At 34.0% G+C, this 25,586-nt stretch overlaps 3 protein-coding genes across 3 annotated transcripts; 2 read left to right on the forward strand and 1 right to left on the reverse strand.

Annotated features, from left to right (window-relative positions):
* Positions 1 to 425: 425 nt before the first annotated feature.
* On the reverse strand, positions 426 to 2,827 carry LOC133692675 (protein TRIGALACTOSYLDIACYLGLYCEROL 1, chloroplastic). Its single transcript, XM_062113776.1, has 3 exons — positions 2,478 to 2,827; positions 1,737 to 1,953; positions 426 to 1,646 (listed from the first exon to the last, which is right to left on the reverse strand). Exons 2-3 carry the CDS (start codon positions 1,781 to 1,783, stop codon positions 635 to 637), a joined length of 1,059 nt encoding a protein of 352 aa, XP_061969760.1. The 5' UTR covers positions 1,784 to 1,953; positions 2,478 to 2,827; the 3' UTR covers positions 426 to 634.
* Positions 2,828 to 7,588: 4,761 nt separating this feature from the next.
* Positions 7,589 to 18,992, forward strand: LOC133692230 (phosphoglucan, water dikinase, chloroplastic-like). Its single transcript, XM_062113015.1, has 19 exons — positions 7,589 to 7,900; positions 7,994 to 8,600; positions 10,138 to 10,224; positions 10,302 to 10,433; positions 11,385 to 11,510; positions 11,606 to 11,784; positions 12,252 to 12,336; positions 12,662 to 12,811; positions 12,960 to 13,012; positions 13,612 to 13,820; positions 13,919 to 14,037; positions 14,627 to 14,697; positions 14,852 to 14,969; positions 16,145 to 16,231; positions 16,345 to 16,431; positions 16,529 to 16,605; positions 16,733 to 16,883; positions 16,985 to 17,096; positions 17,761 to 18,992. The coding sequence occupies exons 1-19, from the start codon at positions 7,596 to 7,598 to the stop codon at positions 18,663 to 18,665; spliced, it is 3,660 nt and encodes a 1,219-aa protein (XP_061968999.1). The 5' UTR covers positions 7,589 to 7,595; the 3' UTR covers positions 18,666 to 18,992.
* A 1,948-nt stretch (positions 18,993 to 20,940) lies between these two features.
* On the forward strand, positions 20,941 to 22,804 carry LOC133691112 (rho GDP-dissociation inhibitor 1-like). The gene is made up of 5 exons (XM_062111452.1): positions 20,941 to 21,462; positions 21,553 to 21,619; positions 22,001 to 22,222; positions 22,295 to 22,419; positions 22,532 to 22,804. The coding sequence occupies exons 1-5, from the start codon at positions 21,211 to 21,213 to the stop codon at positions 22,607 to 22,609; spliced, it is 744 nt and encodes a 247-aa protein (XP_061967436.1). The 5' UTR covers positions 20,941 to 21,210; the 3' UTR covers positions 22,610 to 22,804.
* The last annotated feature ends 2,782 nt before the right edge of the window (positions 22,805 to 25,586 follow it).

Genomic DNA, 25,586 nt, shown 5'->3' on the forward strand with positions numbered 1-25,586 from the left:
GACTTCACAGAGAAAAACGTATGCAAGTGCTGTGAGGCAATCTATTAGCTGCCTTTGAAATTAATAAAAAGCTCGGACAATGATGTCTCTGCTTACTTGAACACTGCATATAGTGGCAGAGGAGCAAAGAGGCAAGCTGAACGCTTGACCTGTGAATAAACATTCGAATAGATTTTGCGAAGAACCAAAAAAAGAAGGAAGCACTCGTTCAAGAAACTGCCGATCGCTAGAAGAGGAACATAAGCATCTACTCTTACTTGCTAAGCAGACTTGGTTGCACCCAAATGACAAGGAAATTTTAACCTAATGACAACATCCAACAAAGATCTTGATATTGAAGCTTAATGTGCAGAAACATCAACCAGGATCTTTTTTTTTTAAAGTACACTTGAAAGTTGAAGGGCGGTAAATAAGAGGACAAGAAATAAGTAAAATGATAGCATTTGAAGATAAACATCAAACACTTAACATGACATAAAGTCTGAATCCTTATCCCTTTTCAACACAACTGATTGACTAACCATGAAAAGTGATCTGATTCCAGGTTATATGTGCAAGCATTATCCATCAAACAGCAATCATGAAGAAAAGCCTAGTTGATTATCATAAATGACTTACAAAAGAACTTGAATGATTATACGCAATTCTTCAGAGAATCTCCAGCTCCCTGGAAGAAGCAATATGAGAGCGCAAAGTCAGCCATAAATATACCAACCAGCGAGATAACCACAGCTGAAGTTGTCGACTCCCCAACACCTTTAGCGCCTCCCATTGTGGTAACCCCCCAAGCACAGCTCACTATAGATATGATGGCACCAAAAACCCCTGACTTGATCATTGCACTAATTATATCCCATGAATTTAGAGCTCTCTGAGCTGAATCCAATATAATGTTAAGGCTAATCCCATAGACACTGTCAGCCAGCAGGCCACTGGATGCCATCCCCACTGTGAAACACATCAAAGTCAAAAATGGGAGAGCAAGACAAGAAGCGATCACTCTTGGAATTACCAAGTAATCAACCGGGTCTGCTCCGAGAACCCTTAATGTGTCAATTTGCTCAGAAACCTGCATTGTTCCCAACTCTGCAGCAAAAGCACTGCCGATACGCCCAGCAACCACAATTGATGTGACCACAGGACTTAGCTCCCTTGAAAAGGCTAGAGCTAATACCCCACCAATAGATCTGTTTAGTCCTAATCTAGTAAACTCTCTAACAAACTGGATGGTAAAAGCCATGCCAACAAATGCAGAGGTCAACAGACAGACCCCAACTGATCTCGGCCCAACTCTCTCCAGCTGTTGTAGAGTATTTCTCCAGTGGATTTTTCCCATTAAACTCCTGATAATTACCTGACCTGCCAAGACAAGAACAGATAATCCCCTCCAAAGGTACCTAGGAGGAGACCATTTGCTCAAGAATTTCTCTCCTCCAGAACTGGGCGCATGGTTAGTATTTGTGTCCTCTTCCAAAATAGACATAGGTACAGACGGATGGCCATCATCCATGTTGGGCATCACAAAAAGTTTGGTTTGTTGAACAGGTGATGTAAATTTATACATCTGACAGTGTCTACTGAAACCAAGTTGACTGAAATTCAACGATTTTGTCTTTATCCACCCATTGGGTTTTAGGTAGCTTCTTCTGCAAAACGTTAAAGCTTCAATAGAAATGAAAGAAAGCGATGAAAACCAATTAGACATTCAAGCACAAAAGAGAAGTTAGGGAATATACCTGTTGGAGTAGCAAAAGATTGAGTGAAGCTGTGAAGTTGTTTGCATGTTTTTCTACTTCTTGCTTTCTTGTGAATAATATAATTTCAGATGTCTGTACAGAACGAGAGGTGGTACAGCAGCAAACCAGGAGGAAATTCGCTAACCTCAGACACAACTTTTTCCACAACCAAATACAATCACATTCAAGTGAAGCAGATTGTCCTCGAAAATCAAACCTTAAACATCACAGACAAATAATAAATATATAACACTTCAAGAATCTTAACCGTGAGCAGATTCCCATTTTACTGCTATAAAAACAAACAAGCAATCCGAAAATCACCAAGGAAACAGCTAAATATTGAAAAATTAACAACTCATTACTTTTCTTTAGTAAAACCATCCAAAGAAGAAATATTTTTAAGCAATCTTCTCTGTTAAAATGCTACTGCAATCTTGAAAGCTAAAAAGAATAAACAAAATAATAATTTATCTACCTCCAAAGTCAAAAAGGCAGAAAATCAACGAACAAAAATGGGATGGGAGGATGCCTTATCACAAATTTCTACTCCTTGATCACAAAATTCTTACAACGAGCAATGATTTCTCTCTATTTCTTCCATTAATTTAAGCCTCTTTTTCTTCTCAGCTAGTTTAATTCATATATTTATGCTAAATTAGCGAAACCCTTAGTAATTGCAAATGGAAATTTTGGCAAAATCTCCATTCAAGAATTCCTTACAGCAACAACAACACATACCTGGTTCTGATTGCAATTGGAAATTAAGGCGAAACCCAAGATTTGACAGATCCTCCTCCTCGTCCTCGTAAGCAAGAGAGTTCAGCAGCAGCAGCTTTCCGTCAGTGTCTCCTTACTGTGTTACCGCTAATAGTTACATTCACAAATGAGGTTAAATGAAAGCAAGTATGCTAGGTTTTTAAAAATTCAGTAGCACGACTTGAATCTGATATATCAAGCTGAATATCCTTAATCAATCCTTTAAAAGGAATGGATAACGTTAATTATTGAAGTGGAAATCAAGCTTCAATTCTTCTGAAAAGGTTGCGGGTCGGATAAAAAAAAATTGTTTGGCGGCCATAATGTTGTTTTAAAGAAGAAGAAAATGAGAAAAATCAATATGGAATGATTAAAAAAAAACGGTGACAACCTAAATTAATTCATTAAATATGTGATTTGAGTTATTTGATTAAAAACATTAAATTTAAACAAATATCTAATTATGATTTTAGTTAATTAATTATTAAAAAATAAAAATAATATATATATATATATAATAAAAAAAATAGCAATTATAAACAAACAAAAAAAAGCCTCTACCCGCTTGTCTCATCCTACCAAGCTCAGTGTTGAGATCAAGATAACTTAACAAAAAAATCACAAAACCCAATTTAAAAAAAAATATCAAATTATGAAATGAAAAAACAAAGTAAAAAAAATCGATGTCAATCTTTGTCCCGGGCCATTTGATCAGAAGAACCTAATATGAAAAAACTACAAAGATCAATTTTTAACAAATCAAATATTGAAGGATAATTTAAAAAAAAATCAATCACACAAGATAATCCAAAAATAAATTAGTAATTAAAAGCCAAAAAAATATATGAACTCACGTTAGTTAACCTACTAAACACATGAATCAAGTAATGAGATTGGGATAATTGTAACAGTGTCAAATGTGCACGAGGTGCATACTTCGGCAGGCTATCCAAAACAATGTCTAAGGGTGCTGGTAGTCATGCCACTAGTGGGATAAATTGACAGCGCAGATTTGTGTAGCTATAGGTTCGTCAAAGGAAATCGACAGTGTAGATTGTTGACGAACATGGGCTGAACAATAGAATGTCCAGGCCAGGCAAGAAAACTCGTTAATGGGATAGGCTGGCGAGAACAGGGGCTGTCATAGAATTCGACAGCGCGCAACAACTTGTGTAAGTTATTGGTTCAACTTGGCACAATCTGAAACTTGGACGAAGGATTGTCCAAGACATATGAGAGACCCAACAGGAGACGCAGCAGGAGTTGGCAGTTGGGATTGTCATATGGGCATGCAGAACGTGGGTTAGTGGCAGTTATGGGCATCTAAGATCATGGGATCATAGGAGATGCGCTGGAGAACATGGAGGCATGGTTGGAAGTGCTCTCAAACCACTAAGATCATGGGAGGTCATGGGGGGAAACTACCCACTACTTTGTAAATAATGGGGCCATTATGTTCATGGGTGAGATAGTGTCTCACTACTTCCTTAAAAGTAGGAATGGAAGTTGTGCCTTGTAAATGTTTGTTTATAAATAGGTGTTGTAACTCTTTGTTGTAGAAGCATGTAGAGGCATGTTGAGAGCATGTGTGTGGCATGAGTAGCATGCAGGGGCATGCAAGAGCATGTAGAACACAAGATAGGCTTGGTGTAGCATGCAATCTTTGTGCATAGCACACATACAGATTTGTGTATAGTTTCCTTTGTTTACGAGATCAATAAAGGTTGGGAAAGAGTTCATGTAAAGCTTGTTGTGCACTTTGATTATCCTATTCTACTCGTGTATTCCGCTTGTCTTTTAACTTGGAAAAGTAGGGAAACCTCTCAAGTGAGGAAAACACTTAGTTACTAAGCAAATACGAGTGTAATTGGTGAGGGAAGGCTAAGTCTAATGGGGGACAAGGCTGTCACACGAATTTATTTGTGGAGTGAAAATTTACCCCGTGACAATAACCATATAAAAAGAAAAACAAAGAAAACCATAAATCCTATTTTTTTAAGAAATCAAAATTGAGTAATGAGATCGAAAAAGAAAATAAGTAAAAAAAAAACAATGTGAACTTGTGTTAGTTTATAAAACTAGAAACCCAACCCATTAGATCTGAAAGCATCAAACTTGAAAAAATCACAAAAGCTAAATTTTAATAAATTAAATGTTAAATGATGAAATTAAAAAAATACAATCATAAAATATGATTAAAAAATAACAATTAAAAGAATAAAGATCAAATTTGAAAAAACATTTGTTCAAAGCAATTTTGAATTAAACGGCTTAATTGAAAAGAAAAAATAATTCTATAAAAGAATTAAAAGAAGAAACCACCAAAAAATAAGGATCAAATTTTAATAAATTAAATATCAAATGGTGAAATTAAAAAAAAAATCCAATCATAAAAAATTGATTAGAAAAATAACAATTAAAAAAATAATGATCGAATTTGAAGAAAAAAATTTGTTCAAAGCAATTTTGGATTTTAACGGCTAAATTGAAAAGAAGAATTAAAAAAAGAAACCACTCAAAAAAAAAAAGAGAACCAAATTCTTTCTATAAAAATAACAAATTAAAAATCTTGATTAAAGATGAAATTGAAAATAATTAAAAGTTTACAAAAGATGTAAGAAAAAAAAGAATCGGGAACATTTTTGAAAAAAAAATATGTAAAAAATTTATATTGAATGATGAAATTGAAAACAAATGAAAAAAACTCACAAAAGAGCTAAAGATAAAGCTTACAAATCAAAAGAAGGAGAATTGATATTCAATATCCTCAACTAAAAGGATTACCCAAGAATTTTAAATGTCAAGTGTTAATTTCGAGGAAGAATGGAGAGAAAAAAAGGTAATATAGATGGCATTTGGCCACACGCACTACCTTCTCGATAAGACGGTGTCAAGATGATTAAAACACCACTATGAAATGCAATTTGACCATCAGATTAACCCTTATATGTCGCTAGAAAGGCATGGAGGCTATCATGTAGTGATTCATGCATCTATTTTTTAAATAATAATAATAATTTTTGTATATATTAAATTACATGATTTCCCCTAAACTAACCTAATAATTACAAAATACCTTGGTGCAAATACAAAAATGCATTTGAATGTAAGGCATGGAAAATCAACTTCTAAAGTCATTTGATTGTTCCTTAAAAATAAAATAAAAATAAAAAACATCCCTCAACATAAGCTTTAAAAATTTTTGAATCCAAAAATATAAACATTTTTCACTGTATTATAAAATGAAAAGACATAATTATCTCTTTTTAATTTTAAAATATTATTAAAATAATAAAAAAAAAATACATCCCTGAAAGTAAGCTTTTAAAAATTTTGAATCCAAAAATATAAATATCTTTTTATTATGTAATATAAAATGAAAAGGTATAAATACCCCTTTTTAATTTTAAAATATCAAATGAATCATCATAGAATTATTAAATTACCCTCGATGGAATGTATTTTTGGTTTTTTAAGGGCAAAAAAGATATTTCATCCCAAAGTTTAAATATGCCACTTATTTTCCTTTTTTTTTTTTTTTCATTTTGATCTCTTGTTTTCAAGTCTCACCCTCCCCTAACAAATTAACTTAAATTGCCTTACAATTTGGTCTAATAAAGGCTAGGATCAGTTTAAAAATTATTTATATTACCTGAGATATTCTACTAATGAATAATTCTAATTAAAGTTGTAAGATCTAAAGTTGGAAAAACAAAATAGGGTAATTGGATAATTGAATGAAATTATATATCATTTTGTCAATCTAGATTAACGTTTTTTTTATAAAACATTAAACCTGTCAAATTTAAAATGTCAATCAAGATTAATTATTTTTATTAAAAATAGTAACGTTTTGTTTTTTTATATATAAAACATTAAACCGGTCAAATTTAAATTGGATTCGACAAAGTTAATTATATTATTAAAAACTGGATCCGACAAAACATATTTTACCAGTTCAACATGTTAAATTTAACTAAAAATCTGATCCAATGCAAATTTTGAAACCTATAATTATGAGCCAAACTATATTTCTCCTCAGAAAATGAGCAAAGCTTATTTCCTTAAACAAATGAAATTATATATCAAGATCATTCTCTTAATAGAATAATAACCTAATAAATTATAAACCAATACCTAATTATTACATGATTGTCATGTACATTAAAAAAAAAAATCATGGTTTTGAAATCCGGTCCAGCCCAACGGGTGGACCCGAGACCCGGCCGATCTAGGGCAAAACCAGGCCTGGTTGAAGAAAAAATAAGAGAACAAAAAACTCAGTGTGATCCAATTGAGCCGATAAGTTGACCTAATGACCCAATTGTAACTCGTTGATTTTTATTTTTTTATTAAAACGATGTTGTTTTGATTTTTTAAAAAAAATTTAACCCAAATAACCCAATTAAAATCTAAAACTTGAACCTTAAACTGAATCGGCCACAAAACCGGACCTTAAAACTATGAAAAAAATAATTGCAAACTTCAGAGAACTGATTTAAAAATTTATATCAAATATATTTATTTTCTTTGCTAATTAGAAAACGCGCATGTAATATGTTTTTTATACTTATGAAATAATAAATTCAAAAATAATATTTAGGGTGCATTTTGCTATTTTGCCCAATCATAAAAAAAATGTTTTGTTAATAAAATATATTGTGTTTTTTTTTTTGCACTGGCTCCTATATAATTACTTTTAAAATTTTAATTTTATAAAAATTAAAATAACTTGCTTGTGAAAATATATTTTTTTATTTATTTTACATAAAAATAATTTTAATCAAATGTATATTTTTTTAAATCATTACTAAAAATGTATTTTTTAATGTATTTTTAAAAATTATAATTACAAAAATTAATATAATACCAGACATAAATCAATACATGATTGCCATGCATCATGTAAAAAATAATCACTAACTTAGAACTGATTTAAGAATTTATCAGTAACTAATTAATTTATTTTAATAGATTAATTTTATAGCTTTTGAATAGATTTTGAAATTAAAGATGTTTTGAAAAAAAAAAGAAGAAGAAAAGAAAATATTTTGGTTTAAGAAAAAAAAATCGAATGAGAATAAGAATATCAGTATTATCATGCAGAGCGAGCAAGCAATCCATTCAAAACCTTCAACTTCACTCACTAACAAGACTCTGTTTATTAACAAAACTCTTTTCCGAACCACAAAGAGTAATTCATTTGGAAGAAGAAATAAGGAAATGGATTCGCTGCGTGCATTGCTTCGCTCAGATTTTATCTATCTTACTCCAACGAGAAACCAATTCCAATCTCTCCATAAAGTTGCTCCAGCGGGAGGCACTTCCACGCCATTCTTCAATCCAAGGATTTCGATTCCCATTCGCAGAAGAATTGTTTGCGGTGCTTCCTCTACTCAATCCAGGTAGTTTTTTTTCTTTCCTTTTCTTTTACTCTGGCTTGTGTTTGGTTGGTGGGCTAAAGATTCTTGGTATTTTCCATGTTGTAAATCTGGCAGAGAACAAGAGAAGGCAATGAAGAAAGGCAGGTCGAGGTTGGAACGTGGAAAGGTGAGGCTCAATGTAAGGGTGGATCACCAAGTTGAATTTGGGGAGCAAATTGTGATTTTGGGTTCGACTAAAGAACTGGGTTCGTGGAAGAAGAGGGTTCCGATGAATTGGACGGAGAATGGATGGGTTTGTGATTTGGAGATGAAAAGGGGTGGCATTGTTGAGTTTAAGTTTGTTATTGTGAGCAAGGACAGAAGTTTTGTGTGGGAAAGTGGGGATAACCGGACTTTGAGGCTGCCCAGAGGAGGGAGTTTTGCGGTTGTTTGTAAATGGGATGCAACTGGGGAGGCTGTCAATTTGTTGCCTTTGGACTCGGAACATAACGGAGAGGAAGTGGAGGATGCAGGTGAGAATGGTTCGGCTAGTGCTGGTGTTCTTTTGGAGGTGGAGACAAGTCCTTTTGTTGGGCAGTGGCAAGGGAAGGCCATATCTTTCATGCGGTCAAATGAGCATCGGAACAGAGAAGCTGAAAGAAGATGGGACACTTCAGGTCTTCAGGGGTTTGCGTTGAAGTTAGTTCAAGGTGACTTGAATGCAAGAAATTGGTGGAGAAAGGTAATGGTGTTAAAATACGTGTCGTCACTTTTGGATTTCATGAAAAGTTTTTAGCACTACTGTACCTGTCATTTTAGAATGGATGCATATATGAGCAATACTCTTGTCTCTAATCTATGAGGAATTGAACTATTTTTGCTACTGATAACTTTTAGTTTGATAGAATAGTTTGTAAGAGTAGAAAATAGGCTTGAGGAAGAGATTTGTGATAAAATATTATATACCTCTAATCTGACTGTCTGAGCAGACAGAATTCTGGAGATTACAAGGAAAGTGAGATACAGATGGAGATGCAGAAAACAGAATATATATTTAAGAATGTTTGTCTTGTCCTGCCGTGAGTAAGAAAACATCATGAGTGCACAAATAAATCTTCTGTCTCCATCGGTTGGTATTATTATGCTGGACATCATGTAAATAATGTAGATTGTAATAGTGACCTGTGTTTGTGGTATTCCTGATGCAAAATATCCATCCACGCATACCATCCATGCTATTCAAAATAAGAATGTTAGTATATGATGTATGGTGCAGCTTATGGATTTAGCTTCTGACTTTGGGAAAATATTTAAATGAGGAATAGAAGAAGATGAATATTCGAGCCCCAAGCCTAAATTCTGTGGATAAAAGCCTAGATGATTTCTTTTGGGAGTTGGTTTTTCGGAGTTCCAGCAGAGGCTGGATCCTAGTTATTAGCATCAAGGGAAATTCTGTATTTTACAGGTTGCTGGGAGTTTCAGTAGCAGTGTCTAGTTTTTATTTTTCCTATTCAGATGCTATATTTATTAAGAATTTGAGTTAGGAGTAGGAATAACTCCAACATCATAAATAAGCTTTTTAGCGTTTCAATTCCAGAAGAGAATTATTTTGATTAAAGTGCAGCATTTTTCTTATTATGTTAGGTGTGATGCTTTCTTTAAGGTGGTTCCTTATACCCTAGTTGTGATGCTCAGGTTGTTATCAAGGATGGTTTCTTGAATCTACTAGTGTGAGGCTAGTAATTTTATCCTGATTGCTTTCAATTTTCATAATTTACTATCTGTTTAAAATTTATATGTCCCTAATTCACCATATTCAACAACCCTAATTTTAAAGCAATTAACTATGAACCTGTCCTGCATCAATGTATGGGATGGAGAGGGTAGTTTTAGTTCAATCATGCACCTTGGTATGAATAATCCCATACAAGTTTTAAAAATGGACACTATGGTCCATGACTCATCCTTGTTGTAGATGCCCTTCTATTAGGGCATAACAGCATTGGATCTTCAATGTGTAATTTTTTCTTGTCTTTGTAGTTTGCTCTTTTAGATGTTTCCTTTTTCATCACATCTGAATAGATCACGGTAATGTGGATTAATGGCTACTTTAGGCTCACTTTATGGGTACCATGTCTCTCCGTCACCCAGTTAGTCGTACATGTGTTCCTGTATGTAAAAGTAGAAAAAAAAATTGTTCCTTTGTATAAGGCTGTAAGTTATGAACTAAGTCAAAGATTCTTTGATTTCTTTTAACATTGTATCAATTTCATTAACAGCTTGAAGTTGTACGTGAGCTACTAGTTGGAAGTCTTCAGAGTGAGGACAGGTTGGAGGCTTTAGTATACTCTGCTATCTATTTGAAGGTATTTCTGTGTAACTGCAGAGACTCTTTGGCAGTTTGTTTTCTTTTATGGAATCCTTAGATCTTTCTCTTATGCAGTGGATAAACACAGGGCAAATTCCATGCTTTGAAGATGGAGGTCATCACCGGCCAAATCGGCATGCTGAAATTTCCAGGCTTATATTCCGGGAGTTAGAACGAATCTCTTCGAGGAAAGATACTTCACCACAGGTTGGGTGACATTTTTTTTCTGACATGGTTGGGATGTATCAAAATTTGACAGCATTTTATCTTTTTTTTCCCCTTACCTCACAAGGTATGCATCGATCTGATTGCCTTTTGTTTAGTATAAAGTATAGTTAAATATCAACAACAGAGTAGCATTTTCTTTATCTCTTTAAGACAATTGATGTAAAACCAAGAAAAGAGGCAAAACATGAAAAGAGAATCATATTCTGAAACTCAACTTTAGTTGATCAGTTGACCCTGTTTTTCAAATATCTAAGAGTGGCACTTCTTATAGGCACCAAAGCAATTACAAACTCGGAAACCCATACCTCTATGGGAACACAAAAACAAAATCCTAATCCCAATCCAAGTAGAAACCAGAGGTGTGCCAGGCAAATAAATTGTATAATTTCTGCCTAAATTTAGGAGTCCTGACATCCGTTGTCAGCTGTCCTGAATAGGTTTTCAGAGTGCTTTTGATCACACTGCAATTGGTTTGTCCATCTCTCAATGCCTACTCGTGCCTCAGTAGAAATATAGATAGTTGAAGTTAATTCCCCTAATGTCTGATTACGATAATGATGTATATTTCTGTTGCTAGCATTGGTAATTTTGCTGAAACTGAAGACACCGTGAACTATCAAGCAAAAGAGATGGATAGTAGGGTGGAAGGGAGGATAGGCAGGGCTGGTGCAAACCGGGTTATGCTTGAACTTGTGTTTTGTCTCATTCCATATACTCTATGATAAAATTACCATCAAATCTTTTAAGTTCAAATGTGAACTTTATCTGAACTTTCATCTTATATGATAATGGTATTTTGTGCTGTATTTCATGTTCTACATTTCTCTCTGATATCTCACAGGCATTTGGTGGTGTATTTCGTGTATCTTGTTTGACCTGTCAAAAAGTTCTTACCTCTCTAAGGTTACAAATTTTGAATTTGATGTACAGGAAGTGCTTGTTATTCGAAAAATCCATCCTTGTTTGCCATCTTTCAAGGCAGAATTCACAGCATCTGTTCCTCTTACTCGGATTAGAGATATTGCTCATCGGGGCGACATTCCTCATGACCTTAAGGTTATATAATAAATCACAGTGCATTTGGTAAGTAATCTTTGCTGTGATCAGATAACTGGTGTTGGTTTATTTATTTATTTATTGTTCTAATTCAGCAAGAAATCAAACATACTATACAAAACAAACTTCATCGCAATGCTGGCCCAGAAGATTTAGTTGCTACTGAAGCAATGCTTGCAAGAATTACGAAGAACCCTGGGGAATATAGTGAAGCATTTGTCGAGCAATTCAAAATATTCCATCATGAACTCAAAGATTTCTTCAATGCAGGAAGGTCTGCTTATGACATCTTAAACCTCTGATGATCCTAACATTGTTGATAGGTCCTAGGTTCTAAGCTACAAATCAAGAGGAGGAAAATAAGGGAGAAAGAACTTTGTTTTTGCTCAGCAGTTTATATCAACTCTTTTTTTTTTTTTTTTCAGTCCTCTTGTTCATTTTCATATTATTTATCATGGATCATTTTTATAAAATGTAGTATGACTTTCGAGGAGACCTTCTCTGCATGTGATAAACCATTTATAATTGAATGTTCCTTGAGGTTTTTCTTAGAACTTGGGGTGGTTCCACATTCAGCTTTATAAATTTATCTAAAAGACTGTAATCAGAAAGAACTTTTTGTTTTTTTTTCATTTTTAGTCAATTGAATTCAAAGCATCTACTAGTTTTAAATGGATCATCTTCTTTACTAGTTTCAGTTTTTGTTGATTCAACATTCTTTTTAAATTTTGGGCTGTGCAGTCTTGCTGAACAACTTGTATCAATTATAGAATCCTTGGATGAAAGGGGCTCTTCAGCTCTTACATTGTTTTTGGATAACAAAAAGGTAAATAGTGTCCTTTTAATTTTGGTTCTCCTGTATTGTCATGACTTGTATCAACTTGCAACATGATACGAAGTATGTTTCAGTAATAACCAAATCTGTCTTTATGCTTGTAGTTTGTACATTCATTGAGCCTTAGTCATGGGATCTTTAATGTTTTGAATTTAAGTCTCTGATGATGAAATGTTTTGTACTTCTATAAATTCAACCTTGGTGCTTGGTCATGCAATGGTTTAAGGCACTGCTAGTTTTAATTCAACCGTGTTGGTTAATTTTACTAGTTCTAATTTTGCACGAAAATTTCTGAGAGATGTGTTTGTATTTTCAGAATTTAGATGCTTCAGAAGAATCCCACAATATTTTTGAACTGATCAAAATCATGAGATCCCTGAATGCTCTGAGAGATATAATTGTAAAAGGTCTTGAAAGTGGTCTTAGGAATGATGCTCCTGATGCTGCAATAGCTATGCGTCAAAAGGTGAGCACGCTTAGCAATCATTTAGAAAGAGCTCCAAATTAGCAATTAGTAGCTGGAGTTTGATGGTTCTACTCTTGATGATTCCTTTTTATTTTTTTTTGCTGTCTCCTTTGCATGCGTGTCTGGGGATGGTTGGGATTCTTTACAGTGGCGCCTATGTGAGATTGGTCTTGAGGACTATTTGTTTGTTCTTCTGAGCAGGTACAATACTTTATCTTAGTTTACTTAAGATGCCTTTTGCTTCTTCCTAGACATGATGTCAGAAATCTTTTTGTCAGTTTTCTCACATATAACTGGAATATTTTGATAAATTGCTTTTTCAAAAAACGCTTGGCCTGTTTGACGCCCTCCAACTCATACATTAACTGGCATTTCACACCTTTTGGCGCTGCAAAAAAGGATTTCATAATCTATAACAAATTGCCTTGAAGAATCTGCAGAAAATAATTCTGTTATGCCTTGGGAGACCCAGCACGGCCAGATTTTTTTTCTTGATACCAACAACACAAGGAAAAAGCTGTTTGTAAATCAAGCCTGCAATCAGCATGACCATAATATTTTCTGATGTGACATTATGATGTCTTATCAGGAGAAAAGAGCTGTTTTTATGTGATTATACTCAAGCATGTGATACACTTTGAGCTGCAAAAGAAAACACTGGTCATGGTTCAAATGACCTAATTTACTGATGAACAGATATACTTAACTTTCTTCCATTTTCTGTTGATTTATCTTATCAAAATTTGATTTTCTCTCTGTTTGGAATTCATGCACGTGTTGGATGTTATTGGTTCACATAGGTTTCTCAATGCACTTGAAGCTGCGGGAGGGGCTAAATGGCTTGCAGACAATGTGGAGTCAAAGAATATAAGCTCTTGGAATGACCCTCTTGGTGCCCTGATTGTTGGTGTTCGTCAGCTCAGTTTATCTGGTTGGAGACCAGAAGAATGTGCAGCTATTGGAACTGAGCTCCTTGCTTGGCAAGAGAAAGGTCTCTTTGAAAAGGAAGGTACTTGTCAATTCGCTTCTTCCAGTGCTGGAAAAGTTTCATGTCCAGTGAACGTGCTAGTTAATTTCATTTTCTTGGTTCCTTCTATTACTATAAAGGAAGTGAAGATGGCAAGATAATTTGGGCGCTAAGGCTCAAAGCAACTCTTGATAGAGCAAGAAGGCTCACCGAGGACTATTCTGAAGCACTTCTTCAAATATTTCCACAAAGAGTGCAGGTATAAGTTTAAATTTTCTCCTTTTCTTTCTTTCTTTGTTATATTTTTTTTTCTTGTTAGAACCACTTTTATATCAGATGTTTGATATTCCTGGTTTCTTAGTGGATTGACACCTCTATCTCTCTTCATCCCATTTTATTTTTCGGTTTTTTCTTTCAAATATTCAATGAAATATCATGTATCACTTTGATGTAAATACACATTTTCAAAATTACCCTTGCATTGGAAAACATATTAAACTTTATATTTTGAGAATTGGTATTTTTGGTAGTGGAAATGAATAGGGATAATGTTGGAAAATCAATTACTACCTTTTAAATTTCTTAGAAGGTGGATGAATTACTTTGACACATCTCAAAAGGAAAATATGAGTAAATAAATTGGAATGGGTTTTTCTTTTTACCTGCTGGGGCTCGTGAACTCTTTGTGACAATTTGCAGAGCTAGATTTGCTGAAAACAATCTTAATAAATCATATCTCCACAATGCTAAAAATTATTTCGTGGTTTCTATCTGTGAACTACTGGAAAAGCATTAGAGTTATAAATAGACTTTGAATTGTGGCTAAAATTGTACCCTGACCCTTGCAGATACTAGGAAAAGCACTTGGAATTCCTGAAAACAGTGTAAGGACGTACACTGAAGCTGAGATTCGTGCCGGGTATGTAGACAGTGTTTGTAATCATAACAAATATGATCTTGAAAGGCTTACACAATCTATGGTGATCCTCTGTGCTACTGATTGCAAAATCTTTTGAATATCTTCCTGCTAATAGAAATACTGTAACATTCTAACTGGAAAATTTCATGTGTAGGGTAATTTTTCAGGTTTCAAAACTTTGTACCCTGCTTTTGAAAGCAGTTAGAAGTACCCTTGGTTCTCATGGCTGGGATATTCTTGTTCCTGGATCAGCTATCGGCACATTAGTACAGGTACCCTCGATCAGTTTTAGCTTCAATTTCCTTTAACTAGAAGGGTATCAAATTATATAATAACATTAGTAATTATGTGCAGATTTCTAACTTTATCGTTCTTGCTTAAAATTAAAAATTTATTTTTAAAATTTTATTTTTAAGAGATGCTGTGATGAAGTGTAGCCAGATGATAAGTGGTCTTGTTCTGTGCTCAATATAGAGCCACGTTGCATGTAGACCTTAGTTTTTTGTGTCACTATTATTCCTTTTTCCTGGAAGAAGAAATAAAAGAGGAGAAGGAGAAAAGTGAATAAGGTAGTTCTGAGGCATTAGCCTATGATATATTCATCTGAATGACAAGAAGTTAGATAAAAGCCCAGAATGACCATGTACAATGATTTTGTGTACTGCTGATTGAAGCCAGAGCTACCAGTTTATGGTGCCTGTGGATGGAAAGCACTTCAGAATTTCAAGTATCTTGGACGAATGAGATAACTTTTGTGGTGTATGATAGTTTCCTGACCTTTTTACTTGTACCCTGCATGGCTCTTTTGGGGGATGTGGTGATATTCTTGGCCTTCTGATATGCCTTTCCCTTTAGTTATTTATTTATTTATTTATTGCAGGGTGGAGAATGCATCATTGTCCTTGTTGTTACTTGCTTTTCCTTTCAAATAAAATCTTCTTTTTTGTTATAAAGGACAATTAACTGAAATTCATTAAGTTGGTTGAAATTGTGGTTCCAACCAAGTAAATTTCAGCCTAATCAATGATGCAGCTGCCTGAGATAACTGGATCAGTTTTCATATCCGTGCTCAGAGAATGATTCCTTTGAGGCCATACCCCTTCTATGTTTGTGCAAGGATTCTTTAATGCAGGGGCTTTGGAATAGGTGTTGTTCATTTTTATCCTTTGAAAATAAACTTTAGTGTGTCCTTTCTTGTTGGCCAATTGGAATTACCATGGCCCTTGGATTTCATGGATTCCCGGTGGTCTTAAAGTTGGTAAACATCATAGTTCCCAAGAAATGCATGAAATTGTATATGGTCTCTCAGATCAGGGTCAGATACTTCAATTGCAATAAGCTTCTACTATTAGATGCTCTCATTGATGTTGAATATCTACACCCACATTTATGCATTACATCTTTACAAAATCATTGGTCAGTATGACATTCATTTGCTGTGATGTAGGTTGAGAGCATTGTGCCTGGATCGTTGCCATCGACTATAGAGGGACCTATTGTTCTTTTGGTGAACAAAGCTGATGGAGATGAAGAGGTTTAAATGTTTCTCATCTTGATATATTTTTGTCTTGTTTGCCATTGAACATTCATTATATGCAGCAGAGTACACATGAACTTTCAGAGTTATTATATAAGTATACCTTGCAGGTAACAGCTGCTGGTAGTAACATAGTGGGAGTTGTACTTCTGCAAGAGCTGCCTCACTTATCCCATCTTGGTGTTAGGGCCCGGCAAGCAAGTTCCTTCTCTAAATTCTAAATATCTCAAGTAATTCCATATTGTTGAAATATTAATGAATAAAGGTGAACTCAATTGAATTGGTTTTCTGCAGGAGAGGGTTGTCTTTGTGACATGTGAAGATGATGATGAAGTTGCTGATATGCAAAAGCTTACTGGAAAATATGTGAGGTTATTTGTCTGTACACCTCTGATCCAAAATCAATTCTTGTGTCTTCATTATGTTTTTGAAATTGATGATTAGGATCACACATGCAGCATTTGGTTGTGTTTGATTTTCAATGTCTGTGGTTTGCAGGTTGGAAGCTTCCTTGACTGGCATAAATCTAACTCTCTCTTCGTCAAATGATATTGTTGCAGAAGATCTTTCACGCAATGATTCATCTACAGTTGAACCTCCTGGATCTCACAATCCATCCTGGTCTGCTGTTAGAACTCACTCCAGTCAGGTACAGTAACTTAACTATTACCCATCATTGTAACACTCAACCACCCTTTGATCATAGTAGACGTGGTTTATCAAAATTGACAAAAGTTTAATTTTATTAAGGGTGTTTCCGCTGGAGGTGTTATTCTACTCGCAGATGCAGATGCACAAACATCAGGCGCCAAGGCTGCTACTTGTGGTCGCTTAGCTTCTTTGGCTGCAGTTTCGAGAAAGGGTAATATGGGTTGACTGTTAAGATGGTTTACCTTCTAAAAATGAGATCTATGTTTCACCTTTTGCTAAGTTTATTTGAAGGGGTGTGCAATTAATTACCATCTTTTTTTTTATTGATTTTAATTTGTCGACAACATTGGCTTCTTTATTAACCATTCACATATATTTTGTACAGCTGCATTAGGCTCTGGGATCTTAGAATGTCAGAAATCGCCTTGGGAAGTTCTGTCTTTTGTTGGGGTTAACAACATTACTATAGAATCAAAATGAATGGCTCTAGGAATCACTCTAATAGGAATTGGAGTTTCTCCCTAAGTACCAAAACACAATAAAAAATCTCAAGGAAAAATTGAATATGTATACTTGTTCCTTTTCTTTCTTTTTTTCTGAATTAAAAAGTCCTAGAATGCATGTTTTACTCTTTCTGCATCAACTGGATCCACAAAAAAAAAAAAGGAATATTTGGATACAACATTGACTTTTTGGATTATGAGTGAGCAGCATTGGAGAGTATAAGATGGATTAAAAATTGGAGCATGCTCATGAATTAGAGGACTTGAAATAGTTATTGGACGGCCTCCTTTGTTACGTGTTCTATTGAAGTTTTTCCCTTCTGCTGTATTGAAGCTGACTTACTTCTTGTGAATTTGCTTTTTAAATGGCAGTTTCTAGTGACCAAGGGGTGCCAGCTTCATTTCAAGTTCCTAAGGGCGTGGTTATACCTTTTGGTTCTATGGAATTGGCACTCGAGCGTAGCAAATCTATGGAAACATTCATGTCATTTCTAGAAGAGATAGAGACAGCTAGGCTGGATGGGGGCGCACTTGACAAACCATGCTTTAAACTTCAGGAATTGATCTCTTCCTTGCAGCTCCCAAAAGACATTGTCGATGGAATAGGTCAAATGTTTCCAGACAACGCAAGACTGATTGTACGTTCAAGTGCCAATGTTGAGGACTTGGCTGGAATGTCAGCTGCTGGACTTTACGAATCAATCCCTAATGTTAGCCCATCAAATCCAATTGTATTCGCAAATGCTGTTAGCCAAGTATGGGCTTCACTGTACACACGGAGAGCAGTTCTAAGTCGTCGAGCTGCTGGTGTGCCTCAGAAAAATGCTGCAATGGCAGTTCTGGTGCAAGAAATGCTTTCACCAGAGCTCTCATTTGTTCTTCACACACTCAGCCCAACTGACCGTGATCAGAATTCTGTTGAGGCAGAGATTGCCCCTGGACTGGGTGAGACCCTAGCTTCTGGCACCAGGGGTACTCCATGGCGTCTTTCATGTGGGAAGTTTGATGGGCTTGTGAGAACACTTGCATTTGCAAATTTCAGTGAGGAGATGCTGGTATCTGGTGCGGGTCCTGCTGATGGTGATGTAAATCGTTTGACTGTAGACTACAGCAAGAAACCACTAACAATTGATCCAATATTCCGTCACCAGCTGGGTCAGCGTCTCTGTTCAATTGGCTTTTTCCTCGAAAGGAAGTTTGGCTGCCCACAAGATGTGGAAGGATGTGTGGTTGGAAAAGATATCTTTGTCGTCCAGACTCGCCCGCAACCTCAGTAAAAGCTCCTCTTATTCTGTATTAAAAGTGAATGCTTACTATGAAACTGTGCGCGTAGTCGCTTTGGCAACAGTGAGCAGTGGCTTTAGTAAGGCTTCACCATACACGATCACAAGGTCATTGGGAGATAGCATAGCACTATTTGCTGGAAGGTAAGGGTTATCTACTGTATATTGTCCAATAATATAATATTGTATCATGAATGTCGCATAAATCAATGCCGCTCTAGGACTGTATTTTCAGGCTCCTGTTTTGCTACTAGCTGCGAGTCAATTACAATAATGTGCAGGGTCATCATATATTTCATCCTTTTGATCAACTTTTTTCTATTTCTTCATCTACCATGCTCATCCTACTTGACTGAAAAAATAGTAGACAAACCGTAGTAACAAAATGTCAAAAGCAAAGGACAACATTTAGGATTAAGCCATAATTTGCTTTTCATGAGCTAATCTGGGAAGGTCGAAAAAGAGAAGCATGTAAAGGGGATGATGTTTATTTCTCACTTAGAATTTGGATGTGGAATTGAGACTTGATATGTGTTTGTCTAACAGTCAACGAGTCCATTTATGAATTTTGTGAAGCATTATTTAAACGTTGATTTTACAAGTTCAATTTTATTACTGCTCAATGTGTGCTAGTACCCAGGCATTTGGACCAGTTCTCCCTTGAATTAGTGGCTAAATTATGGGAAAATGAACTATTGTGGTTCTATTTAATGAATTTTGGTTAAATGCTAAGGTAACCCTCCTCCCTTCCCGTTTTTGCGAAATCCATATTTTGCTGGTAGCTTCATTTGATCATCAGCTAAGTGGAGTGCTTTCCTTTAGTATGGAAGAGACAAACAGATCCTAATCTTGAGTTATTATACTACTATATTGCTATGTCATACATGGTACCAAACAATTTTAAAAATTAGCTATATATATATATATATATATATATATATATATATATATATATATATATATAAAGTGTAATTTCTCAAAAAAGAAAAGGAAAAAAACAAAGAGCAAAATGATACCGTGCTTAAATGTCGTGAAAGCGAGGGTAATATTCCTCCTTTTACTTGCAATTGAAATTCAAAACCTAATAACACCTAAATGTTGTTAATTGCTATGAAATCTAAATGGAATAAACTTTTTCTTTTTCAAATAATAAAAGTTTTGCAAACAGTATGTTTGGTATTATGATACCGTTTCTTTTTAAAATATTTTTTGTTTAAAAATATATTAAAATAATTTTTTTTATTTTTTTAAATTTAATTTTTAACATCAACTCATCAAAATAATTTAAAATCATTAAAAAAATTAATTTAAAATATAAAAAAAATACATTAAAAAGATAAATTTTTTGAAAAATATTTTTAAAACACAAAATTAATCAAACAAACTCTGAAAAAAGCAAGTAAAAGAAAAGAAAAAAAAGCTACAATTAGAGGTAAAAGAGGCCTCTAGTTTGGAAAATCGGCGTTAATAGACATGGAAGTATTTTAAAGTGCAAGCAAAATGATTCCTTACATATGATTAGAGAATTTTTGTTCCTTCAAAAAAAACCCTAAAACAATAATATAAACACACAGTTTGATCACTTTGGATTTGATTAAAGAGGAGATTTCCAGAAAGCCATGATTATGGGAAATAGATGATAGGCAGCCAGTACGTGGATAACAATAAGTTCAGTCAGTAGTCATTCAAATCCACCAACCTCCACAAGGAGAAATTGTTTGTGAAATTCTTTCCTTCCTTTCATTCAAATCCACAGCCCTGTTAAAGTTTTGCTGTTGTTATTAAATTCGACATGGGTTTTATCTACTATTTTTTAAAAAAATTTAATTTTTTTTGTTTAATGTTTTTTATATTTTAAATCGGTTTGATATGTTGATATAAAAAATAATTTTTTTAAAAAAAATATTATTTCAATGTATTTTCAAGCAAAAAATACTTTATAAAACAGACATCGCTACCTCATTTTCAAACACCTCCTCCTAAATAGATTTACTTGAAAATTCACAATTCAAAATCTTATCTAAATTAATTTAAATTGAAAATGATGGAAAGTTTATTTTCAGCTAAAATATAAAATTGGAATTATTTTAAATTTTACTAATGTTTAGCAATTCTTTTTCTTGATGTTTAGCATTTTTGCTTGATAAATATATACACTCACAATCAAAATTAAAGAAAAATGTCAAGTTCATTGGGAAAATTGATAAGAGGATAAAAAGGAGCAAACAGCAAAGACTGGGAAGATGAGAGTTGCTGGCTAACTTTGCCCCACCTGCCTCCACTTTAGCGGTTCCTCTTTCAGCTTTATATATCCCATCCATCCTTTCCTTTGCCTTTCAGGTCCCGTGTCATGTGTCACCACCACTTCACATCCTCCGAAATCCCATCGCTAAAACAAGCCATAAATCCCATCTCAACCTCCATTATATACCTTCCCGAGGTAAATACTATAAAAGAAAACATGCAGAAGATTAGATAGATAGGTACCTGCATTTGTTTCCTCAGCATTAGGTGGTGAAATCCTTGGTGGAAAAGGAAAATGTCAGCTGCTGTAAGGACTCGCTCAGCATCCCAAGAAGTTTCTTTCAGTAATGAGATGGAGAATCTAGGACTAAATGACCACAACATCAAGGCTGCTGCTGCAGCAGCTGAAGAAAAAGCAGAGAAGGACCATGAAGAAGATGGTTCTGTTGATGGCATTGAAGAAGATGATTCCAAGCTCCAGTCTGATCATAAGGAATTGGATCTTGGGCCTCAAGTTTCCCTGAAGGAGCAGCTTGAAAAAGATAAGGCACGATATCCTTCTTTAAATATTTGGAGTAAACGCTATAAATACTTGAAAATCTTAGATTATGATCATACACCAACAATTTCTCTGCAGGATGATGACAGCTTAAGGAGATGGAAGGAACAGCTACTTGGGAGTGTTGATATGTCTGCTGTAGGAGGTATTAATCTTGCCCCATTTATTTTTCTTCTCCATCCTTGTAATTTTCAGGACACAAATCTTTCTTTCTGCCTTGACCTCATGAATTTTCAATAACCATCCCTTCAAAGTACAAATTTGTAACGACAGAGCACCCAACTTGTAAACATTTGATCATTAAAGTTTTAATATCATAACAAAAAAAAATTATCTCAATCTGAAAACTGGGAAAATTAGATAAAGTTGTGAGATATTATTTATATTATTCTCTAAAATAATAACATATCAAACAAGATAATTCGATGGCAGCTTAAGCACCAAGTCATTTCATGCTTAACTTAATTATAATCTTGAAATATAGCTAAGCAGAAGCCTTTAATCTTCTCTTGCTGGATTTAATCAGAAAGCAAAGAACCAGAAGTGAAGATATTAAGTCTTTCAATCTTATGCCCGGGCCGTCCAGATCTTGTATTGCCATTTCCATTCAATAGTAATTCAAAGAGCAGTAGCCTCTTCACCCTCAAGGAAGGAAGCCTGTACCACCTCAAGTTATGCTTCACTGTCTCCAACAACCTTGTATCTGGTCTCAAGTACACCAATACTGTCTGGAAGACAGGCGTGAGAGGTGAGTTAGATAACCATACCATAGCACGCACATATATCAGTAATTAGTCTCAGAGGTTCTTCTGGCATGCAGTGGACCGTACAAAGGTGATGCTCGGTACCTTTAGCCCACAAAAGGAGCCTTACAGATATGAACTAGAAGAAGAAACTACCCCTTCAGGCATTTTTGCTAGGGGCTCTTATTCTGCTAGAACCAAGGTAATTAATAACAAATATTAGTATATATATAATTGACTGGTTACACAGATTGCTTCAAAAATTAAAGATTTTGATTGACAAATTTGGTTTCTTCTACTTCTTTTGGCTTCAGATCGTGGATGATGATGGGAAATGCTATTTGGATGTCAGCTACTGCTTTGAAATCCAAAAACGCTGGCCTTCGAGCTAGCTTTAGAAGATTTTGGCCTTCGGCTCCATTGCTTAATTGCCACTAGTACTTGATTGATCGTGCATGTAACCCAATATTTTAGTTAGTGATATTTTGTTGCTTTGGTATTTTAGTTGATGTAATATCTGATTAAAATCATCAGACAATGAGTTGTAACTCAATTGTTATTAATTCTTTTCTTATTTTTTAAGATAATTTGATGCGGATTTAACGGATTATCTGAATGACCAAAATAAAATCTTTTTTTACGATAAAAAAAAATTAAAAATCTCAACCCATACCGTGTAATGAAAAGTATGAAAATAAGTTTCTTTTAGTTTCTTCATTTGTTGATCTCTCCTTTCTTTATATAATGATCATTGCTTCATTTGGGTGCATAACCTTGAGATTCTTGAAGACATTACTTTTCTACGTGTTTTAAAGATATGTTTTATTCAAACAAATATTAAATTAATATATTCTAGTGTTTTTTTATGGTTTTAATATGCTAATTTTAAAAAAATTTAAAAACTATTTTCATAAATTTTTAACAAAAAAAATACTTTTAAAAAATACCATCCATCACACATAATCTAATATTGTATCTAGTATACTCCCCTTCATTGCATAGATCTCCAAGATTTGAATATATATATATATAAAACCTTGGCCTGGAGGGGTGAAATTAAATTAAAGATGAGAAGAAAGTGGACCACATCAGATGCATGTGACATGATTAATGGATCCAACTCTTGCTGGGAGAGTTTCTTTTGCTTCCAAGTTGATGAAAGGCATGCTGCCAAAGCTTAGGTCAATTTCTTGGTGGTCCAATCAATGCTTTATATATATATATATATATATATATATATATATATATATATATATATATAACATATGATGATCGCATGTTGGATGGATAAAACAAAGAACTAAGATTGAGAAAAGGAGTCAATTAAAGAGGCTACCATGCATGATTATCCAGGTTATGTATTCAATGGTTTGTTTGTGAAGATAAAGGGTGCATGTGATAGAAAGAGACTTTCTTGTCTTGTTGATTTCTTAATTCCCAACCCTATTCTTCGCAATTGGTTTATTACGTATTAAAGTCACTAAATTCAGTTCTAACTTGATTCCTAGGTTCAAGGCTGGTCACAAGTTCTGATTGAAAAAATAGTTTAAAACAATGTTACTTTGAAAAGAAATTTAAAAATCAAACCGGGTTTTAATCAGATCGATTGGGTCATGAGTTGATCCATCAAGTCATTTGAATTTGATCGAGTCAACTCTCACTAAGTTTTTAAAACTTATAAGTGTGTGTTTGTTATTATGATAGTTTTTGCTTTTCAAAGTGTTTTCACTTGAAAAAACATCAAATTAATGTTTTTTAGATATTTTTTGATAGTTTTGATGTGCTGATATAAAAAATAAAAATAAAATATAAAAAAAAACATCGTTTTAATGTATTTTCAATTAAAAAACACCCCCACAACTTTACCAAAACTAGATTTCAAATCAACCTGCTGAGCCTGGCCACTCTATCTGCATGTGGATTATCCAAGAAAGGACATTTTTTGCAAGGGATGATTAAACCAGGCGGGGCAAAATTAAGTTTGTTCGCTGGTAGAAAATGCTGTGTCAACAGATGCCCTAAGTGATTACGAATTGTTGAACAATCCAATTTCAGAGCTAACATTGCCTTGGAAGCCCCATTTAGCAGTTGTTGTTGAGCCTCGGCAATGATTGTGGTGGTTAAGAGACAGACTTAATAAGTTTTCGGTGTTCATAACTGTGGGGATATCCACAATCATTCGGGCACTAAACACTTGGCTTTAATTGATTATCTCCTAATTAGCTTACTCCACTCAATTCTTTTGGTTTGGCTGCCATTTTGGATTTTTGTTTGATTTATGACCATATTTTCCACCCTTTATTGTGTTTTATATATACACACACACACTGTTATCAACAAGAAATTATAATCTAGTTATAAAACTCAAACAAAATCAGCGAGTAAATCTAGAACTCGAGGTTTGGACGGATAAGTTTAAAAATATAAAAAAAAAATAATTTGACCTGACATGATTAAAAATATAAGTTAACCCACGACCTAATTAACTCATATTGATTCTTTTAATTAATGATTCTCAGATTGAATTTTAAAACTATGATTAGAAAATTATATTTTTTGAGTTAAATTTTAAAACTATGATTAGAAAATTATATTTTTTGAGTTATTCTGATATAAAATTAAAAAGAAAATCATTTTTCAAGCCAATTAGTTTTCTTCTTGAAAAAAGATTTAAATTTCAGTTTTAAAGATTTAGATTTTAGTTTTAGAGATGGATTAGATCATTGATCCACGCTACGTTGTGAGTCAGATTTCTTTTTTTAATATAAAAAAAATTATTGTATGGAGATTAATCTAATATGATCTGATTGATTTAAAAAATCCAAAAACAAATGATGTAAGTTAACCCTTCAAATATATGACTCAAGTCATAAGACTAATATAACATGATAAAAAACAAACAAAAACAAATCATAAAGTTTAATTTACTATCAATCAAATATTTTAAAAAATAAAATTAATAATCAATAAACTTAATATTAAAAAAAAAAAAAACAAGATGAGCTGTGAATTCCTGTACTCAATTACTGTTTCAAAGAGTAGAAATTTACCGCTACAAGTCCATGAGGGCTTATTTTTCTCATAGAAAACGTAGTTTGTGCCTCAAGTAAGAATTTTTCTCCATAAATAAATAACTTTTCTCATGTTAGATTTACTCGAGTCGTAAATGCTTATGATTCATTTGGGCATGCATGCCCTCCATTCTCATGCTTCCACTCTTCTTCATGCACACTTTCCATTTATAAACCCTAACAGGCAAAGACGTGACACCAACATGCATATGCATTCCCTCTGTGAAACAATTCTTTAAACTTTTATTTATTTATTTATTTATTTACGTTATAGACACTCATTACCCTAGTTGAAATC

This window comes from Populus nigra, chromosome 4, assembly GCF_951802175.1.
Source record: "Populus nigra chromosome 4, ddPopNigr1.1, whole genome shotgun sequence".
NCBI classification, from domain to species: domain Eukaryota; kingdom Viridiplantae; phylum Streptophyta; class Magnoliopsida; order Malpighiales; family Salicaceae; genus Populus; species Populus nigra.

What these genes read in the sequence shown, in the direction of transcription:
- LOC133692675 (XM_062113776.1), bottom strand. Translation starts at nt 1,783, where the DNA reads ATGCAAACAACTTCACAGCTTCACTCAATCTTTTGCTACTCCAACAG. An exon ending in ATCTTTTGCTACTCCAACAG is followed by an intron (nt 1,647 to 1,736) that starts GTATATTCCCTA and finishes AACGTTTTGCAG; the next exon opens with AAGAAGCTACCTAAAACCCA.
- LOC133692230 (XM_062113015.1), top strand. Translation starts at nt 7,596, where the DNA reads ATGCAGAGCGAGCAAGCAATCCATTCAAAACCTTCAACTTCACTCACT. An exon ending in ACTCTGCTATCTATTTGAAG is followed by an intron (nt 10,225 to 10,301) that starts GTATTTCTGTGT and finishes TCTCTTATGCAG; the next exon opens with TGGATAAACACAGGGCAAAT. An exon ending in CTTACTGGAAAATATGTGAG is followed by an intron (nt 16,606 to 16,732) that starts GTTATTTGTCTG and finishes TGTGGTTTGCAG; the next exon opens with GTTGGAAGCTTCCTTGACTG.
- LOC133691112 (XM_062111452.1), top strand. Translation starts at nt 21,211, where the DNA reads ATGTCAGCTGCTGTAAGGACTCGCTCAGCATCCCAAGAAGTTTCTTTC. An exon ending in TGATATGTCTGCTGTAGGAG is followed by an intron (nt 21,620 to 22,000) that starts GTATTAATCTTG and finishes GGATTTAATCAG; the next exon opens with AAAGCAAAGAACCAGAAGTG. An exon ending in CTGGAAGACAGGCGTGAGAG is followed by an intron (nt 22,223 to 22,294) that starts GTGAGTTAGATA and finishes TCTGGCATGCAG; the next exon opens with TGGACCGTACAAAGGTGATG.